The sequence below is a fragment of the Echiichthys vipera genome (assembly GCF_963691815.1).
Source record: "Echiichthys vipera genome assembly, chromosome: 16".
Classification (NCBI taxonomy): Eukaryota; Metazoa; Chordata; class Actinopteri; order Perciformes; family Trachinidae; genus Echiichthys; species Echiichthys vipera.
The window spans coordinates 13,384,237-13,409,001 of NC_139841.1; the positions used below are offsets into that span (position 1 = coordinate 13,384,237).

The 24,765-nt window shown below is 41.7% G+C and overlaps 1 protein-coding gene across 3 annotated transcripts in view; it reads right to left on the reverse strand.

The window, feature by feature from the left end:
- tnksa (tankyrase, TRF1-interacting ankyrin-related ADP-ribose polymerase a) overlaps positions 1 to 24,765 on the reverse strand; it is a 95,439-nt gene that overhangs the window by 52,293 nt on the left and 18,381 nt on the right. For 2 of the 3 annotated variants that reach the window (XM_083929760.1, XM_083929759.1), the window contains 2 exons: positions 5,298 to 5,334; positions 1,032 to 1,107 (listed from right to left, as the gene is read on the reverse strand). In XM_083929760.1, the coding sequence (XP_083785886.1) occupies positions 1,032 to 1,107; positions 5,298 to 5,334 (113 nt within the window). Of the gene's footprint in view, positions 1 to 1,031; positions 1,108 to 5,297; positions 5,335 to 5,553; positions 5,682 to 24,765 lie in introns of those variants that run through there. The other variant, XM_083929761.1, reaches the window with a different exon arrangement.

Below are 24,765 nucleotides of genomic sequence, written 5' to 3' on the forward strand. Positions count from 1 at the left end.
AAATGGCCTCCTGTGACTCCAACGACTGTCACTCCGAAGACTGTCACTCCAACGACTGTCACTCCAACGACTGTCACTCTGGCCTCCTGGGACTCCAACGGCTGTCTTTAAGACCCAAGAGAGCACCAACAAAGTCGAAACCTACTTCCCACCTAGACAAATGACCAAAACCAGTTGCTTTTGATTGAAATTGCTTTGGGGATATACTCGTGAACTCTTATGGGTAAGACCCATTGCTGAAATATTCAGACAAATTCAAGGAACACAAAGAGACTTGTTCGTTTAGGACCAAATTACAAACCGCCTATGTGACCCGCAGTGTAATCCGTATCATGACGCCATACATGCTTTACCAAGGCGTATTTTCAGTAAGTGAGGACACGTCTGACACCTACAATGTCTTTTTGTGTGCTGCATGTTAGAAAGGGCGATGTCTAGACCTGATTGGTTGGACATTGTCCAGTGTTCGTAACGGGTCAGTGTGCGTCATGTGACCTGCACTTCAGCCTGCGACCACTACACCACACTGCCTCACAGCCCAGTGCTGCTCTTGGAGGCGTTGGGCTTAACATAAGGCTGAGTAAGCAATTGTGTTCGTTATGAGTTTGGTAGAGGGTTCAGGTTCAATCAAATGTCAATGAACAAAAAAAAAAACACACTTGAAATGTACTGTTTGCTGTCATCCCATTTTTGTATTGGAGACAGTAAATGAGCTGTCCCTGAGTCTGACAGAGTTTAGCTTGTTTTATGTACTGCTATTGTTCAGCATAAGTGCTAATTTATTCACTGAAGGGTTTGTGTCTCCATCTATTTGTTTTAATGGCTGACAACCAAGAATGTCTGCTGGAGAGTGCTCGGATTATTCGGTACAACCAAGTCCCGCGGCTGCCGATAACAGCCTTTGTTTCACTTATAAAACCTTAAAGCACCAGTTGGTTTTGTCGTGCTGATGACATTCCTGCGCCGCAGTGGTACAGAAAATGCCAGTGATGAGCCTGTTACGAAGCGTGCTTGACTGTTGCTTTGCTTACCTTGCGGCCGTCGCTTGCGTGGCAGTTGACGTTGAGCGGGGTGAGCAAGGCCATTAGCTTCTCCTCGTTTCCGCTCCTGCAAAATGTACACACACAAACGCAGCCATTAGATAGAAAACATCCAACGCCACAGAGGATTAGCGCTGTTACTCAGCAGGAGAGTGTGGGGGAGAAAACGAGGGAGAATGAGATAAGAAAAGGCAGAAACAGAGTGACTTAAAGGAATGTATGGGGGATGGATTGATTGAGTGTGTGTGTGTGTGTGTGTGTGTGTGTGTGTGTGTGTGTGTGTGTGTGTGTGTGTGTGTGTGTGTGTGTGTTTTCTTGTCAACTTGACTGCAACAGGCTAAAATAAAATGTTAGAGAAGAGCCTAACTGCAGTGGAGTTGAGGTTTTGGTTCATGTTGTTGATCGGCACATCCTGGTTCCTAGGCCCACTGCCCTGGCACTGGGTGACCACCAGGAAAGTGTTGCCAAGGCAGTGGCTAGTCCAACCATCATCCCTGTGACAGCCGTAAAAGGAAGAAGCTGTCAGATGGAAAGAAAGGGATTATTCTATGTTCCCCTCCTCTCTCTCTCTCATTTTACTTTCGTCTCTTTTTTTCTGATTTGGGCCTCTCCTTCCTTCTCTTTGTTTCTATATCTTTCACTCTCGGACCAAAAGAGACATTCACATCCTCCCAGTCTCTCCTCTCAAGGGGCATGATAAGCTTTTTGCGCTGGGCTCAATGCAAGGTTGGGCGCAGAGATCCAGTAAACGGCTAAATGAACGTTAGTATTAAAACAACCGTTAGCTCGTAGACCGCCTATTCACAAACCTGGTGTGACTGCTTGTGAACCTTAAAGCCTTATACGTTTTCTTCTGAGATCATGATACGACTTTAATCTGACGTTAAATAGTTCAGGAAACACACAAACAATCTGTTTTTCCTCCATCTTTCTAGCCGGCTTGATGTTGCTCTCTGGTTGTCTAGGAAACTTAAACGTCACACTCAAAGCTTCTATCTCAATGGCTGCGCTTTTGAAAGGTCAGCGTATCATGTGTAGGGGCCTTCACTTTTGCTGTTTTTTTCTCCAGCTACCAGTATCTGCTGCTCTCCTACCCTTTTTTACCCTCTCACTCTGTTCTCATCCAAGGCTGTCCAACTTCATCCTCACTATCCACCCTCTTTCTTCTTCTCCACCTTTACATCCACTGCTCAGCATCTTCCGTTTTGTTCCGTGATTGTTTTTGTTTTTGTTTTGGTCAACTAGCCACCTCCTGCTCCTGGTACCCTAAGGGAGCCTTCATTTTGATGCGAACAACATCTTTAGGATTTAACAGGGGCAAATGGCATGGCGCTGCATGTGTGCTTGATAGATAGAATCTGTTTGATTAACAATTATATGAATCAAGACAGAACCAAAAATGGAAAAATGACTTAGTTTTTGTTGTCTCTTTTATTTATGCCAATTATTTTGATACCACTGTCACGTCGAATAAATGCAAAACCCTGCCATGCCGCGGATTGCAAAGAAAGCCAGGCTACCCGTTTCCCCATTTCTAGTCTTTATGCTAAGCTAAGCTAACCATCTGCAGACCCCAGCTTCATATTCGGACAGATGTGACAGTGGTATCAATCCTTCTATCTATCTAATGCTTAGTAATGAAGCAAATAAGATTACTACCCAAAATCTCAAACGGTTCCTTTAAGTGTGTCCGATGCACCAGCCCCAAGATAAATGTCTTCCATGTTCACAAATCCAGAGTGATCAGTCACATATCAAATCTTGATTCTATCTTGAGCATTTCAAAGGTGCAATCAGTGGCATCTTCTTGTTGTGAATGCTTTGTGAACATCGGATCTCACACAGATGATCTACAGTGGCCCACAAGGGACAATGCTCACAACCATGCCTGAATATTCATCAATTGACATCACACATGAAGAGAAATGAAAATGCATCTCTAACAATCTCTGTAAGTGTGACTGCGGCTTCTTCATACATCCAAACTTTCATCTTATCTCAAAGACTTCCTAATCACTAAAGCTTCAAGTTAACAGAGCTCAACAGTGAGGTACATTGTGCATCAAGATTTGAATTATTAACTGTAATGTTGTAACAATCCGAGGTAGACTAACTTTGAAAAACGCTTTATTTGCAATGTTATGGAGAAGCACTAGACTACCCATAATCCTAAGCGTAACAGCGTCTCTGGTTGGTGGAGCTCACCTGTTACCATGGAAATGTTTACCACACATGCGGGTGGTCAGTGAGCTGCTACCACTGAACTCTACGATCGGTGTGCACTCAGTCTTGTAGCTTTGCCTATTTCCAAAATTTCTCCACTGAATCAAATGTTTTATGGTCACAATTCACCACGTACAAAAGAATAACAAAAGCCTTCTGGGTATTCAACAGTTACACATTTACATTTGTATTGGTTAAAGGTGCTCTAATCTATGTTTTTACATTACAAATGGATCAAATAAATAGGTGTTTTGTGAGTTAGTTTCAGGTACTTTCCAGCATTCGTCTTTCCGTTTACACAACTTTATACTTTTATTCCACTTCACTTCAGGAACATATTTGAAAGATCCCAAAGCTTTTCCCATTTTCTAATATTTACAACTACGCTGATTTGAGAAGACACAAATCAGCAAAAACTTTAAATCAACCAGACTTGACTTGCTTGCTTGCTGGGACAGATTTGGATGACAGAAATACTTCTATAATACATTTACTGTCATAAACATTGATGGTCCCGTCAATACACTGCGTTACACTCAGACCATTTCACCAGCTCTACTCATTATACTTCAACACCACTACAAGATGCTGCCTGAGCCACAAAAAAAGGGGAAGAATAAAACAGAAAAACAACAATAGCCCATAAGCCATGTGTGGGAGTTATTTGACCAAACACAACACACAAAAAAAAGTTTATAAAAAAAGAAAAAAAGAAATTCTTCTGTAAAAATGACATTGGTGGTGATGCAGTCAGTGGCTCAGCTGTGTTGGAGGCACACTAGTTCACAGTTCACACTTAAACAGCCTACTGACCCCATAATACACTGGGGTACTGCTATGCTAAGCCAGCTGCTTCCGTGTGTGTGTGTGTGTGTGTGTGTGTGTGTGTGTGTGTGTGTGTGTGTGTGTGTGTGTGTGTGTGTGTGTGTGTGTGTGTGTGTGTGTGTGTGTGTGTGTGTGTGCGCGCGCACGCACGCCTGGGAGAGAGAGAAAAAAAAGGGGGTAAGAAAGAGAGAGGAAGGGAGGATGTTGAGGCATTGAGCGCTCAGCCACCCACACACAATCCCAAACAAATGCTATGCCATTTCCACAGGCAGCAGAAAAAAACACATTGCCCACATGCACTGCCTGCAACCATAACATGCCTCCAAAATACACAAGTGTCCCTGGCCCACATGTACTCTGGATCTGAAAAACCTGACTATTGTAGGAGCTGAGGTGGTATGTGCATATGTGTGTGTGTGGTGGTTGTGATGGAGGGAAAAAAGGAACAATTATTAAACAGTATGACACACAAAGTGGGAGCTGAAATGACAAAATGCACGTCAGAAGGTAAATTCAAGGCAGCGGCAAATGAAGGAAAGCAAACAAAAGAGGGAGGGGGAAAAAGGAAAGGAAAGAAAAGGAAACAAGGTAGCTAAGGAGGAGAGGAAAGGAAATCAAAGAAAGCAAAAAACAAAAAGGAGCAAAAAAAAAAATAGGCAGGAAACAACAAGAGAAACGGGAAGGAATGAAAAGGAAAGAGGGGGGGGTGAGAGAGGAAATTAATAGGGAATGAAGAACACCACAAGAGCCGGGAGAGGAAGAGAGGAGGCGAGAAAAACAAGAAAGGAGAAACAAGGACCGGAAATGGAAAACATAAGTGGATCAAAGAGGAGAGGAAGGGGAGGTTGCAAAGAAGAAAGAGAAGGGAAGGGGGGCAAACACGGAAACATGAATAAAAGAAAAAAACATAAAAAAGGAGGAAAAAGTGAAGAGGAGAGGGGAAAATGAGACGAGTGAAGGGAGGAAACAAGACATGGAGGAAAAGAGAAAAAGGACACGGGAGAGGAGCATGGAAGAAAGTGAGCGTGGAAACATGAGATGAGAGGGAGCCAAAGGATTGAGCAGGTGAACAAGGGAGAGGAGAAACCGACAGAGGAGGAGAAACATGAAAGGATGTCACAAAGCAGGAAGGAGCATAAGGCGAGTGAAACAGGCAAGAGAGAGAGAAAACAAAATGAAAACAAAGAGCATGCAGGGTCTGGTACTCACCTCGCCGCCTCCAGCAGCTCATCCTTCTTGTATTCACCTAGATGGTTACAGAAGATCATAGTGTCAAACAACTGGCTGCCAACACACACCGACCACACACAGACACACATGATCAGCCACACACACACAAACACACATGTAAAGACACACACAGAGGAAGGATCTATTGGGGGAAGACACCTTCTCTCTTTCTTTCACTCCCCCCCCACCCTCCTCCCCTTCCTCTCTTTCTCTGCCATTCTCGCTCAGTGCGCACCCCTCTGGCTCCGGTTGCCGTGGCGATGCGTTGCCGGCAGCGACCACAGCACGTTCATTGTTTGGGCGACGAGCAGCGGACTGACACGCGCTCTGTCTCTATCCGTCCGTGTGTCCGTCCATCCCTCCCTCCTTTGCCCCGTTTGTCTCCCGTCTCTCTGCTGTCACTCATGCTGCTAACCATCTTCCCTTGTTCTCCATCATCTCTGTCCCCATGTCTCTCTCTCTCTCCCTCTCTCTCTCTTGCTCTCTCCCTGCTTTCTTTTTCCCCGGTGGGTTTAGGAGGCGCAAAAAAACACAGCAGAAATAAACAAACCCCTCCCCCTACCTCGCTCAACCTCTCTCCAGCTCTCTCTCTTCCTCTCTTAGCCCTGCCCCCCGCTACTCCAGTCACAACACACACACCTTCCCATACGTGTCTTTTCTGCCTGGGAAACAGACAAGGGTGGGGGAGACAGGAGCTCTTCTCACATGAAACCTGTATCATCGCTCGATTCAACGTATGTTTAATTCATGGCATTCAAATACAGGTCTTCTCTGCGGGGTGAACCATTTGACCATCATGGATTCTCCATTACAAAAATGATGGGGCATTATCGATTAATAAATTGTATTATGAATTGCTTAAAAATCCTGCTCAGCCGGTGTTGTATTAATCCACTAGAAACGTCTTAATTTTTTTTCACGGTATATATACCATATTTACAGTATATATATATATATATATATATATATATATATATATATATATATATACATACACACACACACACACACATTATCCTCAAAGCAATTTCAGTCAAAAGCAACTGGACTGGTTATATGACCAAGTCCAGTGGCCTGGACAAATAAGAATATTCACAGGCATATATAAATACAATTAAATAATAAAGGGCAGAGACCTGAAAGATCTGTTCTCTCCAGTATATTCTCTGTCATTATTTCCATTTAGGTTGTGGGACTGAAGTGAGGTAGGTAAAAAAAAAAAAAGTCAAAATTGAAGCAGAAGACGCCAGACTTTTGGTCCCTAGCATGGGTCAACCTCACAAACACTTCCTACACTTCCCACAATGCAAGTCAATAAGTGTCCTCCATCAGACCCTGTCTGTCTCTTAAATGCCAACTTCTCCAGTTTGTACCTCAGGCTTTTCTTAAGCAATAATATTAAGTATCAAGCCCACACTGATGATTTCACCAGGGTTGTTTTTTTGGAATGCTCCCTTCAGAGCCACAGAAGACATTATCATGTTTTCTCAAGCTAAGAAGTAGCTATTCCTCATGACAAGTAATGCTAAATGCCCACTAACAGACTTTAGCCCTGATTTTCTGCTTGCTGACAGCTTTTGGAGTTTCCCGACAAAGCCCCAGTTTGAAAGCACATCGAGAAGGGTCCGCAGTTCGCCGCTTGGAGTTTGAGCACGATGTTTGAACTTGAGTGGCCCGCTAAGCCTTGCAGACACATTCCAGATGTCTAGCAGGCTGAATATCTGGAGATGTCAGAGACTCCAAGAACCAATGGTAGGGTAATACACAGGCTGAGGGGAGACCAGGGGAAGGGGGCACCTGTAACAATAGGAACCTTAGTGTAGGTGTGGCCACAGACAGGCCTGCTGCCCCAGAGACCCTGGAGCAGCCAAGTAGGGAGGTGAAACACAGCGGACCAGAGAAGAAGCCGCTGTTCTGTTTTATGGGTAATTAACTATTTTGCTCTGAATTTGCAGTAGTTGTTGATAAATCAAAAATCTGTCTGGACTAGGTATGGGCATGAGTAGTATATTCCAAGATTGGGGGATCGCATCAATTCATCAAGGGCCAATCGAGTACTTGAAATCTATTTTTAGAATTCAACGCATCTTCCTGCAGGAATAATGATGCACAGCAATACAGCCTACCCAACACCTAATGCATATTCTCAATCAAAACATTAGTTAGACTTTAAGGATTGATTTTTTCAAAACCAGAACTTCAAAACATTGTGTCTTTCCAAAAAACGTACTTAAATTTGCGTTTGTATTCTGTTAATGATCAGTCTCACTGTGGATAACAGACGCTCGCTGGCACAGAGGTGGCCACGATATTAGCAGGTGCTGCTTTGCCAGAACGCTCCGTTTTTTTGTGCTGGTACCCATTGGACTTCCACCACCCCAGTCGTTTTTTTCTGAGGAGGAATGCATGGCTCACTGAAATAAGCTTCTAGCTCGATGACATCCAAATTTTCAAACTACTACTCCCTGAAGAGGGTGGACTAGGGCGTCCAGTGCCTCTGTGCTTGCGACGTTGTGGCCCAGAGCGTCACTGCTGTCTCCCTCCATGTCGTCTGAGGCTTGCACAGTAAGCCCATCATGTAGTTCACGCAACTCCTCTCGGATGGTGAGGCGAAGAGCCGGTTCCAAAAATCAAAAGGCGTTTGTGTCTCCGGTCAAGTGCAGAAGCAAGAGGTTTGCACACCTACGCAAAAAAAACTTGAGGAATCAATTGCTCAGGCCCATCCCTAGTCTTGTCATTTGTTACGGACAGTCTGAAGAATCAGTGTTGCCATTTTGGTGTCAACTGAGTCATAATTTTGGGAGGAGCTCGGTTTAACAACTACATTTTGTTGGAAGCTGCAGAGGGCTAGCACGTACGACTGATTTGTTGTGAGTTTTCAAAGTTTTAAAAGTTAGATGGCTTCTAAAGTGCAACCATCAGGACTATGAGGCCACAAAGCCAGTCGAGGAAGTCTGACATAGGGCCGGACAGGTGTGCAAATTTTGGGTTACTTTCATTCATGGTAGGCAGATTTCTCAAGAAGAAGAAGAAGAAGAAGAAGAAGAAGAAGAAGAAGAAGAAGAAGAAGAAGAAGAAGAAGAAGAAGAAGAAGAAGAAGAAGAAGAAGAAGAAGAAGAAGAAGAAGAAGAAGAAGAAGAAGAAGAAGAAGAAGAAGAAGAAGAAGAAGAAGAAGAAGAAGAAGAAGAAGAAGAAGAAGAAGAAGAAGAAGAAGAAGAAGAAGAAGAAGAAGAAGAAGAAGAAGAAGAAGAAGAAGAAGAAGAAGAAGAAGAAGAAGAAGAAGAAGAAGACGACGACGACGACGGCGAAGAAGGTGAAGAAAAAGAAGGCGAAGAAGATCCACAAATACATGCTGTTTGCATTGTTTGGCCCTCCAACACACCATCAAGTTGAACAATGTTTTTTTACAGAAAGCAAGACAAGGTCAGCGCTAGTAAGATTGCTGTTGCAACTTTTACTGAAAAGCACCTTGAGGGCTTATTCATAGAAAAAAACCAATATGTAAAATTGCCAGCACATTTACCCAACACACTTAGGTGTTGGGTAACAGGTGTAAAATTGAAATAGGAAATTAAAAGAAAAGATTCAAAGGAAGATGGAGAGGTAAACCTGATACAGATAAATGGAAAGAGGATGAGAAGGATGGGCTGTGTGTGCACAGCTCAGGCGGACGGGTGGGGTAGGGTGAGGAGTGAAGTAGAAAGGTTACAGAAAAGGGAAAGGGGGAGGAGGGAGGAACAAAGGATTTGTAGATGAAAGAGAGAAGGGATGATTAGGGATATGGAAACTGACATGCATGGATTTGACACAGTATAATTGGTGTTAGGGAGGCTAAGGCGGAACCGTCAGAGGAAGAAGAAAGGGGAAGACGGAGAGGAGGCAAGAGTTAGGAAAATATGAATACGAGGATAAGAGAGAGAAACATACATAGGTCGATTCAAGACGCCAAATTAGATGTTGTAGTTTCGAAACCAATTTATGTTGTGAGATCGGATCGCTTTCCGCTACACACCTGGCAGTCACGGTTCTTACAGCTGGCTGGATGATCACAATCACTATTATCTTCTAAAGTGCATCACAAACCGATGTTGTTTTTTCATTTAATATTATTTGTTTTCTTTTCTTTCTTCTTTTATGTGAGATTGTTATTTAAAATTACAAATAATTGGGAGGAATATTCAAAGCTCCTATTTGGATTCTTCGCACTTTAAGTTTCATCCAAACTTTGTGTTATGACACACTGAACTTTCAGCTTTTAAGCTTCTTGATGTCCGTTATAGCTACAGGGTGAACTCACCAAGGATACTAAACTCTCTGTGCATAGGTGGCTTTCTAGACAACAACAAAACACTTTTAAGTTATTTCCCTGTGACAGTTTTCACCCTTCAAAACATGCAGTGCTCTACATCCTTCCACTTAAAGTCTAAGAATCTACATTTTTATTTATGACTAATGGCAGGAAGGGAGTGACTCGACTGAACGAGAACATATTCTATATCATTATGTTCAGCTGAGTCTGCTGTCATGCAGTGTGTAAATGAAGGGGTAACATTTTTGCTCAGCTCATATTATTCATGCTTTGAAAGCTAAAGTGACTGTGACTCCGCAGTTTTAATTAGTCTCTCACACACAAAGCACACAAACCAAGGACAAGAAGTGGAAACACATCAGAAGATTATGATCGTACAATTGATACAGAAAAAGAGGAATAAACATCTGACAAGAGAGACCAAGGAGTCTTTTCTGACACACAGCAGAATGTGGGAAAGGTGAAACTTTAATTAGAATTAAATCTGGCATAAGTTTGACTTTTACACTGCTTCACTACCACCAGGAGGTGCCAGATACACAAACTATGCAACATGCAACCCAAGAGTATGGTTATTTAATGGATGGAAACAATAAACAAGGTGAAAAGGCCATTCATCATTTCCTTGTGTCCATATACTGCATTACTGAACCTGCTGCTGCCAGGATAAAATGATGTGTTAACACACCCCCTACCTGTCTAGCTTGGCTGTTGGTGGTGACAAAAGACAGGGATGAAAAGAACAGCACAAAGAATGGGATGGGGAGGGACTGGCTTTATCCAAACAGCTTCATGCAGCTATGTAGTATAAGACAGAGGGTGTACGTATTTAAGTATGTACATCTGACTCTGACTATGTATGTGTGTGTGTGTGTGTGTGTGTGTGTGTGTGTGTGTGTGTGTGTGTGTGTGTGTGTGTGTGTGTGTGTGTGTGTGTGTGTGTGTGTGTGTGTGTGTGTGTGTGTGTGTGTTCCACAATCCTGCTGACACCAAACAGAAGAGACAAGGACAGGTTAAAGCCGGAGACAGACTAGCTGCCTCCTGAATGATGATATTATGTGTGTTTGTGTATGAGAGTAAAAGTGGTCCAGTCAGTGTGTGTGTGTGTGTGTGTGTGTGTGTGTGTGTGTGTGTGTGTGTGTGTGTGTGTGTGTGTGTGTGTGTGTGTGTGTGTGTGTGTGTGTGTGTGTGTATGTGTGTGTGTGTGTGTGCGTGCGTGCACGTGCGTGTGCGTGTGTGTCACTCCCTTGGCCGAGTGCAGTAGACACTGCGATCACTGTTTGAATTTCAATTATTGTATGCTTGGAAGCATGTATTCCTCTCCATGGACATGGGGTGTGTGTATGTGTGTGTGTGTGTGTGTATGTATGTATGTGTATCTGCATACGAGAGTGTGAGTCTGGGGTTCTGCACAGGTGAGTACAAGTCAATGTCAAACAGTCCTATATATATCTTGACCATGCAGCAAGGACCGAGCACACTCTGTGTGTGTGTGTGTGTGTGTGTGTGTGTGTGTGTGTGTGTGTGTGTGTGTGTGTGTGTGTGTGTGTGTGTGTGTGTGTGTGCTAAGTGGCTGTACAAGCACAGATGATGCTCACTGGACCATGAGTCGCCTCAGTGCCCAAGTGTCTGATTGTGTGTGTGTGTGCGTGTGTGTGTGTAAATCAAATATCATTTATTGTAGAAGCAGTTTATCCGCTGTTATACAACAACTGGCTGTGAGTCAGGAGTTGAGCTATCCACTTATAACCTCAGCCAGGTCGCAACTGCTGAGGTTGTAAGTGGATCTGCGCACACTGAAACAAATCAAAGTGAAAAATATATAAATAAATGGGAGTTGTACGGAAATTATAAAAGAGGGTGTTTGGGCCCTTTTGCTAGCTGGCTAGCTCCGCTTTCTTCACACACTCTCACCACTTATACTGTGTGATTAATTGCTTCACACTGTGCACCAAAGAGATATATAGTGTGTGTTTTCGGCCACACACACCCAACTACTTTGCTGAGTTTTATAAACATAATAAGCTGGATGTTTTGATCAGTGTATGCCTCTCTAAACTCATTACAATATGAGTGTGTATCTATGTGTGACCTTGAGTGGGCACTCCCAAATCGCTTTGTTTATACTGTGATTTTCATTGCGGTCACTCTGGGGCAATTCCATATTACTGTAGGTGCAGACAGAGGTGAGCCAGGGTGCATTCAATTTGTTTTTCATCATTCTGCTGAATACACATTTTTTCTCTACAGTAGGCAATGTTGTCAAGTAGCTTTTAAACATGTTTGTCCCTGCTTGGTAAGTATGTCCACCACAATCTGTGTGTGGTATTACTCAGATAGCAATATTGTTAATGTAAGCAAGAGTTGGTGAACAAAGTGATGTGTTTGTACTGTAATTAAATTTGTTTTAATTGTAATTGTTTTTAATGACTCCATAGACGGTTTGTTATATACAGTATATGCTTATGTGTTGATCTGTACTGTAAGGCATTTTTGTTGCCAAGTTAAATAACATTGCCATGCATCGTGAGCTAGCTGCAACCTTCAGGTCAGTTCAGAAGTGCTTTTAAGCCGCATTGTTTCCAAAGTCCAGCGGGAGGCGACTCCACTGGTTGCAAAAAGTAGTCAGATTGTATAGAAGTCAATGAGAAAATTAGGCTATTTCTCACTTCATTTTTTACCCCAGTAAACATTCTCCTGTTAAGTTTATGGTGTCAATCGCTAGTTTAAAGGCCTGTTAATCAGGATAAAGGCTTATACACATAATAGGCAACACATATCAATGACACCGTGTACTTTTCAATAGCCATGAACTTGTTTTTGTTGTATTAGAACTTTGGCCCTTTCAGTATGTTTCCAGTTCATGAAAAAAATGTCTGTTCAGCATTTGGTGGGTGCACCTTGCTAGCCATGCTAGGTAGCATTAGTGGTAACTTAGGTTTTAGCTTAGTGCTCCTCCCCAGCTCCACCTTTTCGTCCAAATATGGTCATTTCTGGCTCCAAAAAGCCAAGATGGCAAAGGCCTAATTGGAAAACTCAGTGGAAATGGTTAATGCTAGAATGGATGGTCCATGGGGACAGGCAGTTGCATGATTTGCCCTACTCTGCCTCACTTTGAACCCTTCAAAACAGTATGCCACAAAACAATGCTACCTCCAGTTCTTCTATACAGTCTATGGTTGTGAGATATTGCTTTGCTGAAAAATGTTTAGTATAAGTGGAACAAGTGACAAAATACTTTTCCGATTCCAACTTCCTCCCAACTAAAAGACTTGCTCTGGGCCCTATGGATTTAACCTCCTATGATTTTAGACGTTTCCTTCCCTAAACTTCTTTCTCTAACAGAGCAACACTGCTCCAGAGGCCTGTGAGATGCTTTGCTGGATAAAAATTAAAAAACAAACAAACAAAAAATGCTAATTCATGATGATATCAGGCAAGTAGTTTGTATACCACAACACATCAGCATGGATTCACTACACTGTTCCTTAAACAGATAAGAAGGACAGGAAGGAGGTCGGAGCACCCACTCCTCCTCCTCCTCTCAGGAGCAATGGGAAAAAGAAACAACAAAGTTAGCTGCATACAAATTAATACGATTAAGATTAGTTCATATTGTAGCTCCAACCGAGGACAAAGAAAACAGACCGCACTCAGCTCATTGCTCTACATCTGATCCTCAGTTGTCCGCCAACACACAGGCTGGTCCAGCCTGCTCTATACAATGACTCATGACGGATAATAAAAACAGATTTTGCAATGTTCAATGGATATGGTGTCACTTCAATCAGTAACCACTTAACAGGGTGTATTTTCTCAATTTTTTATTCAATATTCCAACCATTTTTCTCCCTTTCTAAATAAAGCAATCTTATGGAGAGAACTTAACACAAATTTCTAAAACTGGTCTTTTCCTGAAGATAAAGAGCTTCATTTAGTCATTCTGTACTCCTCAATGATTAATAAGAATCATTTATGAAAATGTAAAGCACTTTACAATTCCTGCAAGGCAAACCAGGCTACAAGCTTTTGGATTTCAAAGAAGAGATTTAGTATATTTTTTCAAACATTTTTGGTGTATGAACACACACTTGATATGCACACATATCAAGCATGCGTTAGGCTTGTATTTAATTCTTCCAATCCTTTCATTTTTTCCCAAAGATTTCCAAATCCTGGACATTCAGATTACTATGAACTTACTTCTTTCTAAACTTGTTTTGAGTTCATTAATCAAATTCTGTCAGTCTACTCTTGCAGAGTGGCCGAACACCCTCGCTGACTCTGGGGATGTGCAGCAGTGTGGAAATCTAGGCAATTTCAGCTGCAGGAAAACAGCCAAAATGGGGTGAAGGAACACACACACACACCCAAACACAATACAATAAAAATAAAAAACTAACAGTCACTTTGTTTCGTGCCCCTTGCCAGCCATGTTCCACGGTAAACTGATACTAGATAGGTATGGCAGTACCCTGCTGTCACAAATGATACTATTTCACGTTTTATTAGTATCGGGGCAGCGTGTCTGTGTGCAGCTTCTATAAATTATCTATTTTAAGTCAATCAGTACTGGTGATATAATCACAGCATGTACATTTTTGTAAATTATTTGTAATATATATTGTTATTTATATTAATAGAAAACTGTGTCATTAGAGCACATACCTCCCCCTGGTTCCCCACAGTCCCACAGTTTTAAAACTGTGAGTAGGATTCCAGTCAAAAAAACAAACTAATTTTGTTTGGAGTCACAGTGTGGGTATTACTAATGACAAGACAGCTCTAGTGGCAACATGTCGCGGACACAGTTAATGCAGCGTCAGAGGGTCGGACAGTGGCCAAAATGAAAAAGAGATTAATGAAAGCATTTTCATACTCACTCGGTGCTCTTTTAGCAACATTAGTGCAGTAAACAGCACGGATTACATTTGAGAAACAGGACATTGCTGCAACTTGCGCCTTTTATTTCCCTGTTCTCAGAGATCCAAACGAACCATGAGAAGAGTGCACGGCAGTCGGAGCGGCTCATAAGTCGCTCGTCCTCATTTGTCAGTGAAACAGAGAGTGTACGTCATTACGCATTGTGATGGCCTTTTAACATCTAACGATTTGATGTGATTTAACTAAAAGCTACAGGTGTAGGAATTAATCTAATCTAATTTTAAAAACAAACACATTGAAAACAAAAATAAAACGAATTTAAGGCATTAAAATAAAGACCGTATTAAGCGCTGTGATATATAACCACATTAAAACCGCGCTCCTATCTGCCAGACAGAGACATCAATAACAGCATCAGTGTGGAAACATTTGTTCTGTTAACTGTAATATTTATGAGAATAAACTCCATAACATGCAAGTATTGTTTAATAATCACAGAACATATTAGTTAAGAGGGTTTTTTTTTAAAGATATCGTCATTTGAATATATGATCCTACATCTTATTGCTGTTTCTTTCCACTGCAGAGAGAATCGATCAAACAGCTGTTTGTGTATTTTTGTAAGAATGGCTTTTGTGAGTTCTTCATATGATTAATGAGAAGGGATATTTAGATTTGTGTGATGAATGTGTTTGGAGGACCGCACATTCAGCCGTCAAGGTTGGTTTTTATAAATCCCAAAGTTTGCTTAGGTTTTGCCGGGTCTGGGTCATTTGTGTTGTATTTTATAACATTTTAAGTAGCTATAAAGCTCAGCAGCTTTTAATTATTAATAAGAAATATATCATTTTAGGCATCACGTGCTGTCATCTAATATTTTATTCCACTACTTTTGATTAGAGATGCTTCAATTCTATGTTTGCAACACCGGTTAGAGTTTTATATTTTAAAATATCTGTTTGCAGCATACTTTACATGGAAGTGTTAGTTCATTCTTTTTGATTCTACAGACACACTGTTATTTGTTAATAAATAATATTAAGTACATTTATATCTGTTTTGATTTGTTACCTTTTTTAACAAGGCTAAATGTTTATGTCAAGCCTGAGGCCTTCACTCACATGGCAAGGTATACGGTTCATTCATTCAACAGTAGTATTGGATCGGTATCAGCTGATATGCTCAGCCCAGGTATCGGTATCGGATTCGATTGGAAAAAAACTGGATCGGTGCATCTCTACTTTTGAGTATTGTTTCAGTATCTGCATCGAGATATTTTAGGCAGGTATCGTACAGAAGTCATAATTTTGGTTTGGTGACCACACCACTTGCCGGGTCATTTTGGAAATAGGGCTCATGCTCGTTTATCATTAGGGACCAATGCAACAGCAGTCATCGTGGTAATCAATGAGCATGTCACTGATAAGAGGAAGAAAGCTACACACTTGACTTCACAGACACAGGAACTCAAAAATTTCTCTCCCTCTCTCACACACACACACACACCAGCACACAGGTTCAGGATAGCAGTCTTCAGAAGTCTTCAGAGCAGCTACAGTAGTGCACGCACACACGCACGCACGCAAGCACGCACGCAAGCACGCACGCAAGCACGCACGCAAGCACGCACGCACGCACGCACGCACGCACGCACACGAGCTTCCCTCTCTTCCAATTTCTTGGCATTCACTTGATGTTGCATCAATTCATCTCTCTGTTCGTCTGTCACCCAAGCCAGTAAGCATCTTCAGATTTTCTCCTTCACTTGCTTTCACTTCCTGTATTTGCTCCCTTCCTCGACATCTATCTCCTTTTTTTCTCCTTTTCCCTTGTTTCTTCTCTCCGACTCAGTCTCCCTCGCCTTCTCTCGCCCCCTCCCCTCATACCTCAACTTTCTTTCCATATCCCAACCCCTCTCCCTCGCTCTCTTAAACCTCTCATCACCTTCAGTTAGCGCTTGTGAGAGTAACAAAACAACAATTTCCCTTTTCTCTTTGTTTTCAATCAAGTGATAGTGCTTGCTGACGTCTTCAACTAAAATTGTGGCAGGGACAAGGTTTTAATGGAAACACACACACAATTTCTGTCAAAGTACACCACGATCCAAACTGTGTTTGTTTACTAGTCATGCAGCACCAGAAAGAGCAGGGACACACACCTCCCAAGCTTCTGTTCAGTACTGCTAGCTTGAAAAGCAGTGCAAGATGGACACAAGCCCTAATTGATTCATAGAGATGAAAATCTGTATGGCAGTGAACTAAATGAGATAAGCACCAGTTCAGGTTATAACACGACAAAAGGGATAATGTTCAAAAGGCAAGGCACGGCAAGGCAAGTGTATCTGTACAGCACATTTCATATAACAAGCACCTACATAAGAAAAAAAGATCCATTTTGTCAGTGTATTACAAATGAGCTGAGGGAGGGGAGAAAGATGGGGGGAGGAATTGGAAGACTGATCCATGAGCTGGTTGTTAGCATGTTGACACAGAGACTGTGGCATTTTGTCTTTGTGGCACAGAGGCTGCTGTGTGTGAGGGTGCATCATATTAAGCCTGGCCGATGGGTGTCGCAGACTGAACCAATAATGTTCCATCGATGCTATAGCCCCAGATCTGTTTAGGTGGAGGCCATCTGTCCTGAAAAGATGCCTACATCCCCGGAACAGAAAGTTATCAGTTGATCCCACAGGTTTTGCTGAGCCATGTGTCCAGTGATAAAAGTCTGCTGAACCTGATAATCCCTCTTTTGAATGTTGGCCATTGCCGGTGGACTTCTAGTTTGTCGAAGCGATTAAACAGTTCGATGAAATCCTGATTAGAATGTCAGAAGAACTGATGCTTGGTACAGAGTCAATACCAAAATTCTGAAAAGGCAACGGTACTTGTTTTTCTACTGATAACGTAGGTATCGGGGATGCAATTCTTTCAGACCTGACAGAAGCAGCATATACCCTTGAATGCCAAATGAAGAAGAACGTCTACCAGCATTAAAGAACAACAACATGTTTAAGTGCACCGGCAGCAACTGCAAAGAAAAACGGTAACAGTTGCGCATAGAGATTCTTTGCGTTCAGGGCAGATCAGGGATTAATAGTAAATTCGCAAAAACCAGCATGCAAACGAATTCAAGGTGAGTGAGTTTCAATTCCTGTTAACGTTACATTAACAATGTTCTGTAACGAAAGTGTTACCTTTGTTATTCTTATCCAGTAAATCGGATTTATTGTTTTGTAATTTTGAGGTATGGAATTAGGTATCAAGAATCGCGGAATTTCACTGGTATTGTACTGACTTCTAAATTACTGGTATCATGGCATCCCTACTTCTTATTACTCTCTGCAAACATCAATGTACCCCACAGGGAGCAGTGTGTTTTAATTGTCTTACCACTTATGTGAGCATTTCCCACAACCAAAGTTACAGACTGAACTTTTTAGATGTATTTTTCTCTTCTTTCCATTCCCAATCATTGCTTTCTTGGCTTTTTAGACCGAAGTCTCCATAACACTACCTTTTCCCTTCTTATCAGCATCCATAGATATTTCTGTCTCATGAAGATTTACCAATAGTTCAACCCTGAATTCTAATTTTAATGTCAGAAGTGACTGTGGTGCGTGTTTATGTCCACCTCTGGCTGACCGCCAAATGTCCTGGGTCGAAGTTGGCTCAGCTGAAAGCATAAATGTTCCCCTGTGTGGGAGTACAGTCTTGCACTTGTCTTTCAGTTTTGCAAGATTATCCAAGATTTCACGGTTTCAGTGAGACTGGGGAGAAGTTTTGACGTCATTTATCTGTCCATTTAAGCAATGTTAGTTCTGCTGAGCTAACTCACCGGTGGAAAAGATTTGGAGAGTTTAATAGAGTCTTCTCCAGTGTAAATATTCTGGTTTCAAAAACAGAAATCTCCTATAGTAATTTACGGCCGTCTGTGCAATTTATCAGTGTGAATGAGCACAGAGGCAGGGTGTTATTCAAGACATTGTTGTCAATAGTCCAGTAAGATGCTGTTTGGGAGGCAGTTGAAAGTCGATGATTGCAACCCAGTTTCAGCCATAAATGATCCTCCCCAAACTCAAACTCCAATAAATATCCGCCTAATGATTTAGTCAAGACAGCAAGCAACCATAAAGCATAAGAGCAAGAATGGTAGGAAGAAATAGTAGCAAAATGAAAATAAAGGGAGCAAGAGAAAATAGTGTCTACTCTGTAGCAAAGCCATTTTTTTCTATGGAGATTCAATTTGGTTATGTCCCTCTCATATCAGCCCAACCCTGCAGCAGCCGTTTCTTTGTCGGTGACAGCCTATTATTGCAGTCTGTAGCTCATTCCTGAGGATGGACAGCTAACTATGACAAGATGACAGGGGGGATTCTTGACAAAAAACTTGTTTAATGTTGTTTTAACAAGCATTTGTTCACTCAGCCTCCTCAAGTTACAGCTGGAGACAGAGTTAAAAACCTACACCACCTGGAGAAGACATACTGTAACTGTCATATTTAAACCAAGCCAGAGTGACACTGTATTTGACTAAAATAGTAACCAATATGACAATAAAATAACATCTTAAGAGTCTCAGACACCACGTTATGTTGAAGTCAGTTCTCAAGAAGTTTCAAGTTTTGAATCCAAGTTTGAGGCCAATCTTCACTACTCATGTAGTTTAAGTCAAACTAATTCTTTGTTTATTCATTTCGGGAAAGTGATTTGCCTCTAAAATGTTCAAACGTGCTTACAGAAATAATAAAATGAGACGCAATGAGTCAATTGATTTTCATGGGGCAACTAGGTCATTGCTTTAGTAAAAATAATAGGATTCATGAAGGAACGGTAATGGGAAAATGAGTATAACTCATATTTATCGATTTTCTCATAGTGGCCACAAATGTTTTTCCCTGTTCTTCTGCTTTCATGTATGGATTCAACCACACTTTTGACTAGAAAAAATATGCTGTGACCTGAGTCCACTAATACAAAGACTGCAACATTGAGCCTATAAAATATGGTACATTGTTTTGGCAAAGAGAGGAGTCCTGGTCCTTTATTCACCTGTCTATCAGCAACAGTTTGGTCCTAAGGTCACACAAATATTGCCTTGCACTCCCCCAACCCATACTGAGCAGCACTGCATCAAAAAGAATAAAGAGAGAAAGACAGATCAAAGGCAATCTTTAGAGTGGCACTAGAAGTGTCCCAATTTTATTCTATTCCCTCAGATCGTATCATATCAAATCAATTCAACTGAATTCAAAGAGAGAAAAGTAAAGATGTGTTTTGTCAAGATCAATTTAGAACACACATCCTGAGATTCCCACCTATTGTACTTGATGCTCACGTTACAATTTACCTGCACTGATGTGACAACAAGCCAGTGGTCATGTTTTTTTTTCTCAGCCTGAACTAGCACCTTTAGCATGAAAGACAATGAAACAAAACATCAGAAACTAAAGGCCACTTGTCAACATTTTCTAAGAATACTTGCAGAAATTTCTTTAAGGTGACGATTCAGCTCTTTTCACCTTTAGGGCGCACTCACACTGTTGTTCTGTCCCGGGCCAAAACCGTTTTTTCAGCTAAAGCCTAGTGCGTTTAAGCAGTGTGAGTTCACCCGTTCCGCGCATAACAGCCGACAGCGGGCCGTGGGCGGCCCGCTTGAAAGAGGTGGGCTTTAGCAGAGCCGTTTGCACATGTACAAGCACGAGCGTGCGCAAGTGTACGAGCACGAGCCCTACGGCGGTAGCGGTATTGTGCGCCTGTTTGGACATAGAATATAGAAGGATCACGATACCCTGATATATGATTTCCTCGCAATACGATTCCATTGAAAAGACGATAAATGATGATCGAATTAGCGCCCGGCCCTAAATATGAATATGAATGAAAATATAAAACAGGATTGATAATGCTGGGCACATACCAGACAAGGTCAGGAGCACGGGAAGGCAATTAAAAAGCAGATCATCTTTCATATCAAAGGGGCAAATGGCACTGCATAAAGACAGACAACTGGCAGAGTCTGAAACCTCATCCTGGATGCAGACGTGACACAGCAACGTGACACATATTGCAACTGAAATGAAGCAGAGCTGTTCGTATCAGAAAGGGAATTTGTGCACAAAAGTGTGAGTGAGAGTTAAAACAAGGCCAATGGCAGTGTGTGTTTGTATATGTTTGTGTGTGTTGACAGAGGTCCAGAGTGGAGAATTGATCTCTCTGAGGTTTAGAAGCAGCTAGTCAGTGAATACCAATCAGAGGTAATTAATCGCAGCTAATGGACTCTGCTTCTCGCTCTCTCTGTTCTCGTCCCTCTAATAATCCTTCTCAGTGTTTGTCTCTCTCTCCTTTTTATTATGCAGCAATAATGAATAATTCCCTTCTTTATTTACTGCCATAAGCTACAGGCTTACAGGAAGACATTTCAAAATCTACAGCAAACTAATAACATGGCCTGTACTATTTGGCTGTTTTTTGTTTTTTTTATGAAGATGATTCTGTACCATGTGGGTGTGATTTTCTACCCTATTTAAATTCAACACATGAAATAGCTGACTTGCACTGACGCCTCTGTGCAGCAAGCGAACAAATCACCGCATGTACATACAGCACTGTAAACAGTATTTACTACTATGTGATATATGATAGACAACAATATCTGTTGTGGCTGAATCCAAATGGAAAAGGTTCTGTAGCACCCCTACCAGCTTCTTAAAGTTGTGATTTTATTTGACCACAACGTCCCCACCACCTAGTGCTGTTTGATGATCAGCTGAACGAGAGTCAGTGTCATGCCTGCGGCCTTATACACCGCCTGTGCTCCATTAAAGCAGGTTTCCATGCCCTTGCTGCTACATAACAAGCTGTGCCCGTCAAATGGAACAGCTAGTACCACCTCATGGGCCTGTGTCCTTCTAAGACCATATTTTTAAAATGAAACGCAGTACAGGAATTTGGGCTGCGTGATTATGGCCAAAATGGTAATCCCAATTATTTTGATCAATATTGAGATCTGGATTATCACGACTATTTGTTGTTATTGTGCTTTCACATCCATACGGTGCTACATTCCTGATAATATACCGTAGGTAATGTGCATCAAAATAAACTAGATCCTCATATTCACCAAAATTCAGTGCATCTCCTTAAAGAATAAATAAAAATATTTAAAACAATAAAGAAAATGTAAAAAACGTCTGCGCTGTGCCCAATACAGCTTGACTTTTAGTCATGTTACTTAGAAACCATTCTCCTGTTGAATGTTACTATTTATAACGTGATGTTGTTTGTTTCTTATAATAAAGCTTTGAGCACTTCAACACAATATAGAACAGTTCCCCTTTGTGCAAAATGTGTACTGTTGTTACTCATGCCCTTCTCCTCAGAGGCTCAACTCAAGCGCCTGTTACTCACTGGGCCATCTAGCCTAAGTATGAAGTAACTGCATCTATAAACTTTCTTCTTCTTCTTCTATAAGTGTTATTTTTTGAATGAAATCTATATTTTTTATTTAAAGGTTTTATTTTTCATTGAACACAAAAACAAACAAAGCTATGAGAGCTTAAAAGCAAATTTGTAAACTGAATCAACAATGACTGCTCAATGCCACATAAATGACGCCTACCAGTTTAGTAACGTGGAGCTTGTGTTTCAACACTTTGTTTGTAAGTAGGATCTTAAAGTACTCAGATGAAATTCAGTGGAGAAACAGCCTTAGTTCCACAGATAAGTCAATTATATATTTGTCAGTGATGTAGCTCACCAATCTCTTACAACACTGAATGAAGTTACTACGTTGAAGCTGAACAATCTTTCAGGGTTAGTTGAGGTCTTTGATGCACTACCACCTCCTCTGTGTGTACGTTATAGACTGATATAACATTGGAATCATGTTACTTTAACAAATGGAACGAAGGTGAGTCAAAGTGAGACATTTCAAAGTTCACAAGGAAAAAAATGAAGAGGGTGATTGGTATGGAGCTTGAGAAGGGTGAGGGGCAGCAGGGGGCAAAGGGACAAAGAGTACAGATGAGGTGACAAAGAAAAAGGTCGATGCCAAGGCTGATGTAAGAATGAGGGTGGGTGGAGTACATGTTGTACTTGCAAGCTCATTAAACAACGTCGTAATTGATGAGCGAAGAAAGAAAGCGAAGGAGAGACGAGGGGAGAAAGGAAAGAATCGTCAAGGGCAGAAACAGCTTGATGAAAGTGTCGTAATCATGTCTTTCCAGCCAGAAGAAGATCAATCACTAATGACAGGAAAGACGGATGTAAAGAAAAATCCTCCTGGTGATCCCTTTGTTTCCCAAGTTAGCTCTTGGGGGCTTTTCACATCATTACTGTGTGCTTCTGTTGATTACTTATCTGCACTCTGATATCTGGGATATTCAGATTTTTTGATAAAACTCTCACGTTGATGTAGGAACCTTGACGTTGGCTTAACTTAGCATAAAGGCTGGAAGCGGGGAGCGTTTTGGCGCCGCAGGGATTTGCATTTCCACCCGCTTGAAGTGTGTCTTCAGTGGCATGGCTTTATAGCAACTGTGTATTTCGGCCACATTTGTTTCCTAGGAATGCGTCACGATAAAAGTCCCCCGTTATCTTATTTCATTAAGAAGCAGCAAAATTAAGGGGCGACGGGTGGCTGAGTGGTTAGAAGAGTCGCCCAATGTGAAGAGGCTGAAGGTCCTCGAGGCAGCGGCCGCGGGTTCGACTCTGACCTGCGTGTCTCCCCCTCTCTCCTGTCTGTCCTATCTAATAAGAAGGCTTGAAAAACTGCCAAAAATAATCTTTAAAAAAAAAAAGAAAAGAAGCAGAAAGTTCTCACAACTCCTATATGGCTTAAAGCGACATCAACGGTAAAATAGAGCAGATATCTGAAAGGTTCACACAGGGACGTGGGTGAGAAACTGAACTTCAAACCTCAGAGTTTCAGTTAGAAGTTACAAAAGTTCTGAGAGCTGAGACTCTCTCTTTGCTCTCCTGCGCAGACGAGTTGAGTCTTGTTTGAGGGGGGAGAAAGAGGTGGCCGCTGTTGGCGGGATGTCACCGCGGCCTGCTTGGAGGCAGTCGGGCTGCACTTTGGCCCTACTCAAGGAGAAGGTCCATCTTGGCCGCGGCTCAGCACGATCAAAGAATGGCACAGATTGGCTTGGTGTCGCACAAAGTAATATACCAAAGGGTCTACAAGTGTGGTCTGACTCAGAGGATGTAGACTGCTAGGATAAAGCCTGCCATTGGCCATCTTTTTCAGCTAGCATTCTCCTCCCCTTCCGCCATCTCTGCTATCTATTTTGCAACGGTACAGTCACTGCACTTGTGGCTTAGTGCCCCCCGAGATGATTATGATTGGTTTAAAGAAATAAAAGATAAACTTTTTTTTTTCTACCATCCTAGAATGTTCACTTGTTCAGCCCGACTTTCTTTCAGCTTTGACACAACACAGTGGCGATGGCTCTGACAGTGCAAAACTACTCCGGAGGTAACAAATTCCACCTACCAGCACCTCTAAAGCTCACTAATTATATATAATTTGTTACAAGATGTGTAAAACATGAGTTTTATTATGTATTTGAATGAATGTCTTCCAGAAGAAAGTGTCTGAAAATGTGCCCCATTATCTCTATATTTAAATGATTATCCCCCTTCTCTTTATCACATGGAACAGCTTAAACACGTCTGGTTTTGTTTTAGTGTTCTCCGTTATCCTATTATCTGTCATTTGTTGCATAGGTTCGCATTTAAGTCCACTGTATACTCTGTTCATCAAAACACTAAATGAACGTGCTGTGCATAACTGATTATATATGCTAATCGAAATGTACATTCACTTATTCCCTTTGTGAGTGCTTGTAGTGAAAATGACTTCTGCTTGGTCACGAAAATGTAAATTTGTCGAGCATACCTCAACATTGACGCAGGACTATAAATCAGATCTAAACGCACAGGCTTCGCCGCAGCATCTGATAAATGCTGTAAACTGTGGGCCTTTCAAATTTAGCTCCAGGTGCCAGTGACCATTTTGTGATAGGCCAATCTCATAGCAGATATGTGCATGCTGTCCTTTGTAACCCGATAAGGAGCAGTATAATTAACTTGAAACTCTCTAGGCGTTCACTCAACAAAAGCACATTGGAGTAAAGAGGGGGCTTTACATCCACGTTTTTTTCCCAGCTTTGAAGAATTTATATTTCTGTCAGTCTTCATTGGGTTTTCATTGTGCTACTTAAATTGCAACTGCAGAGTCTGATGGGTAATACTG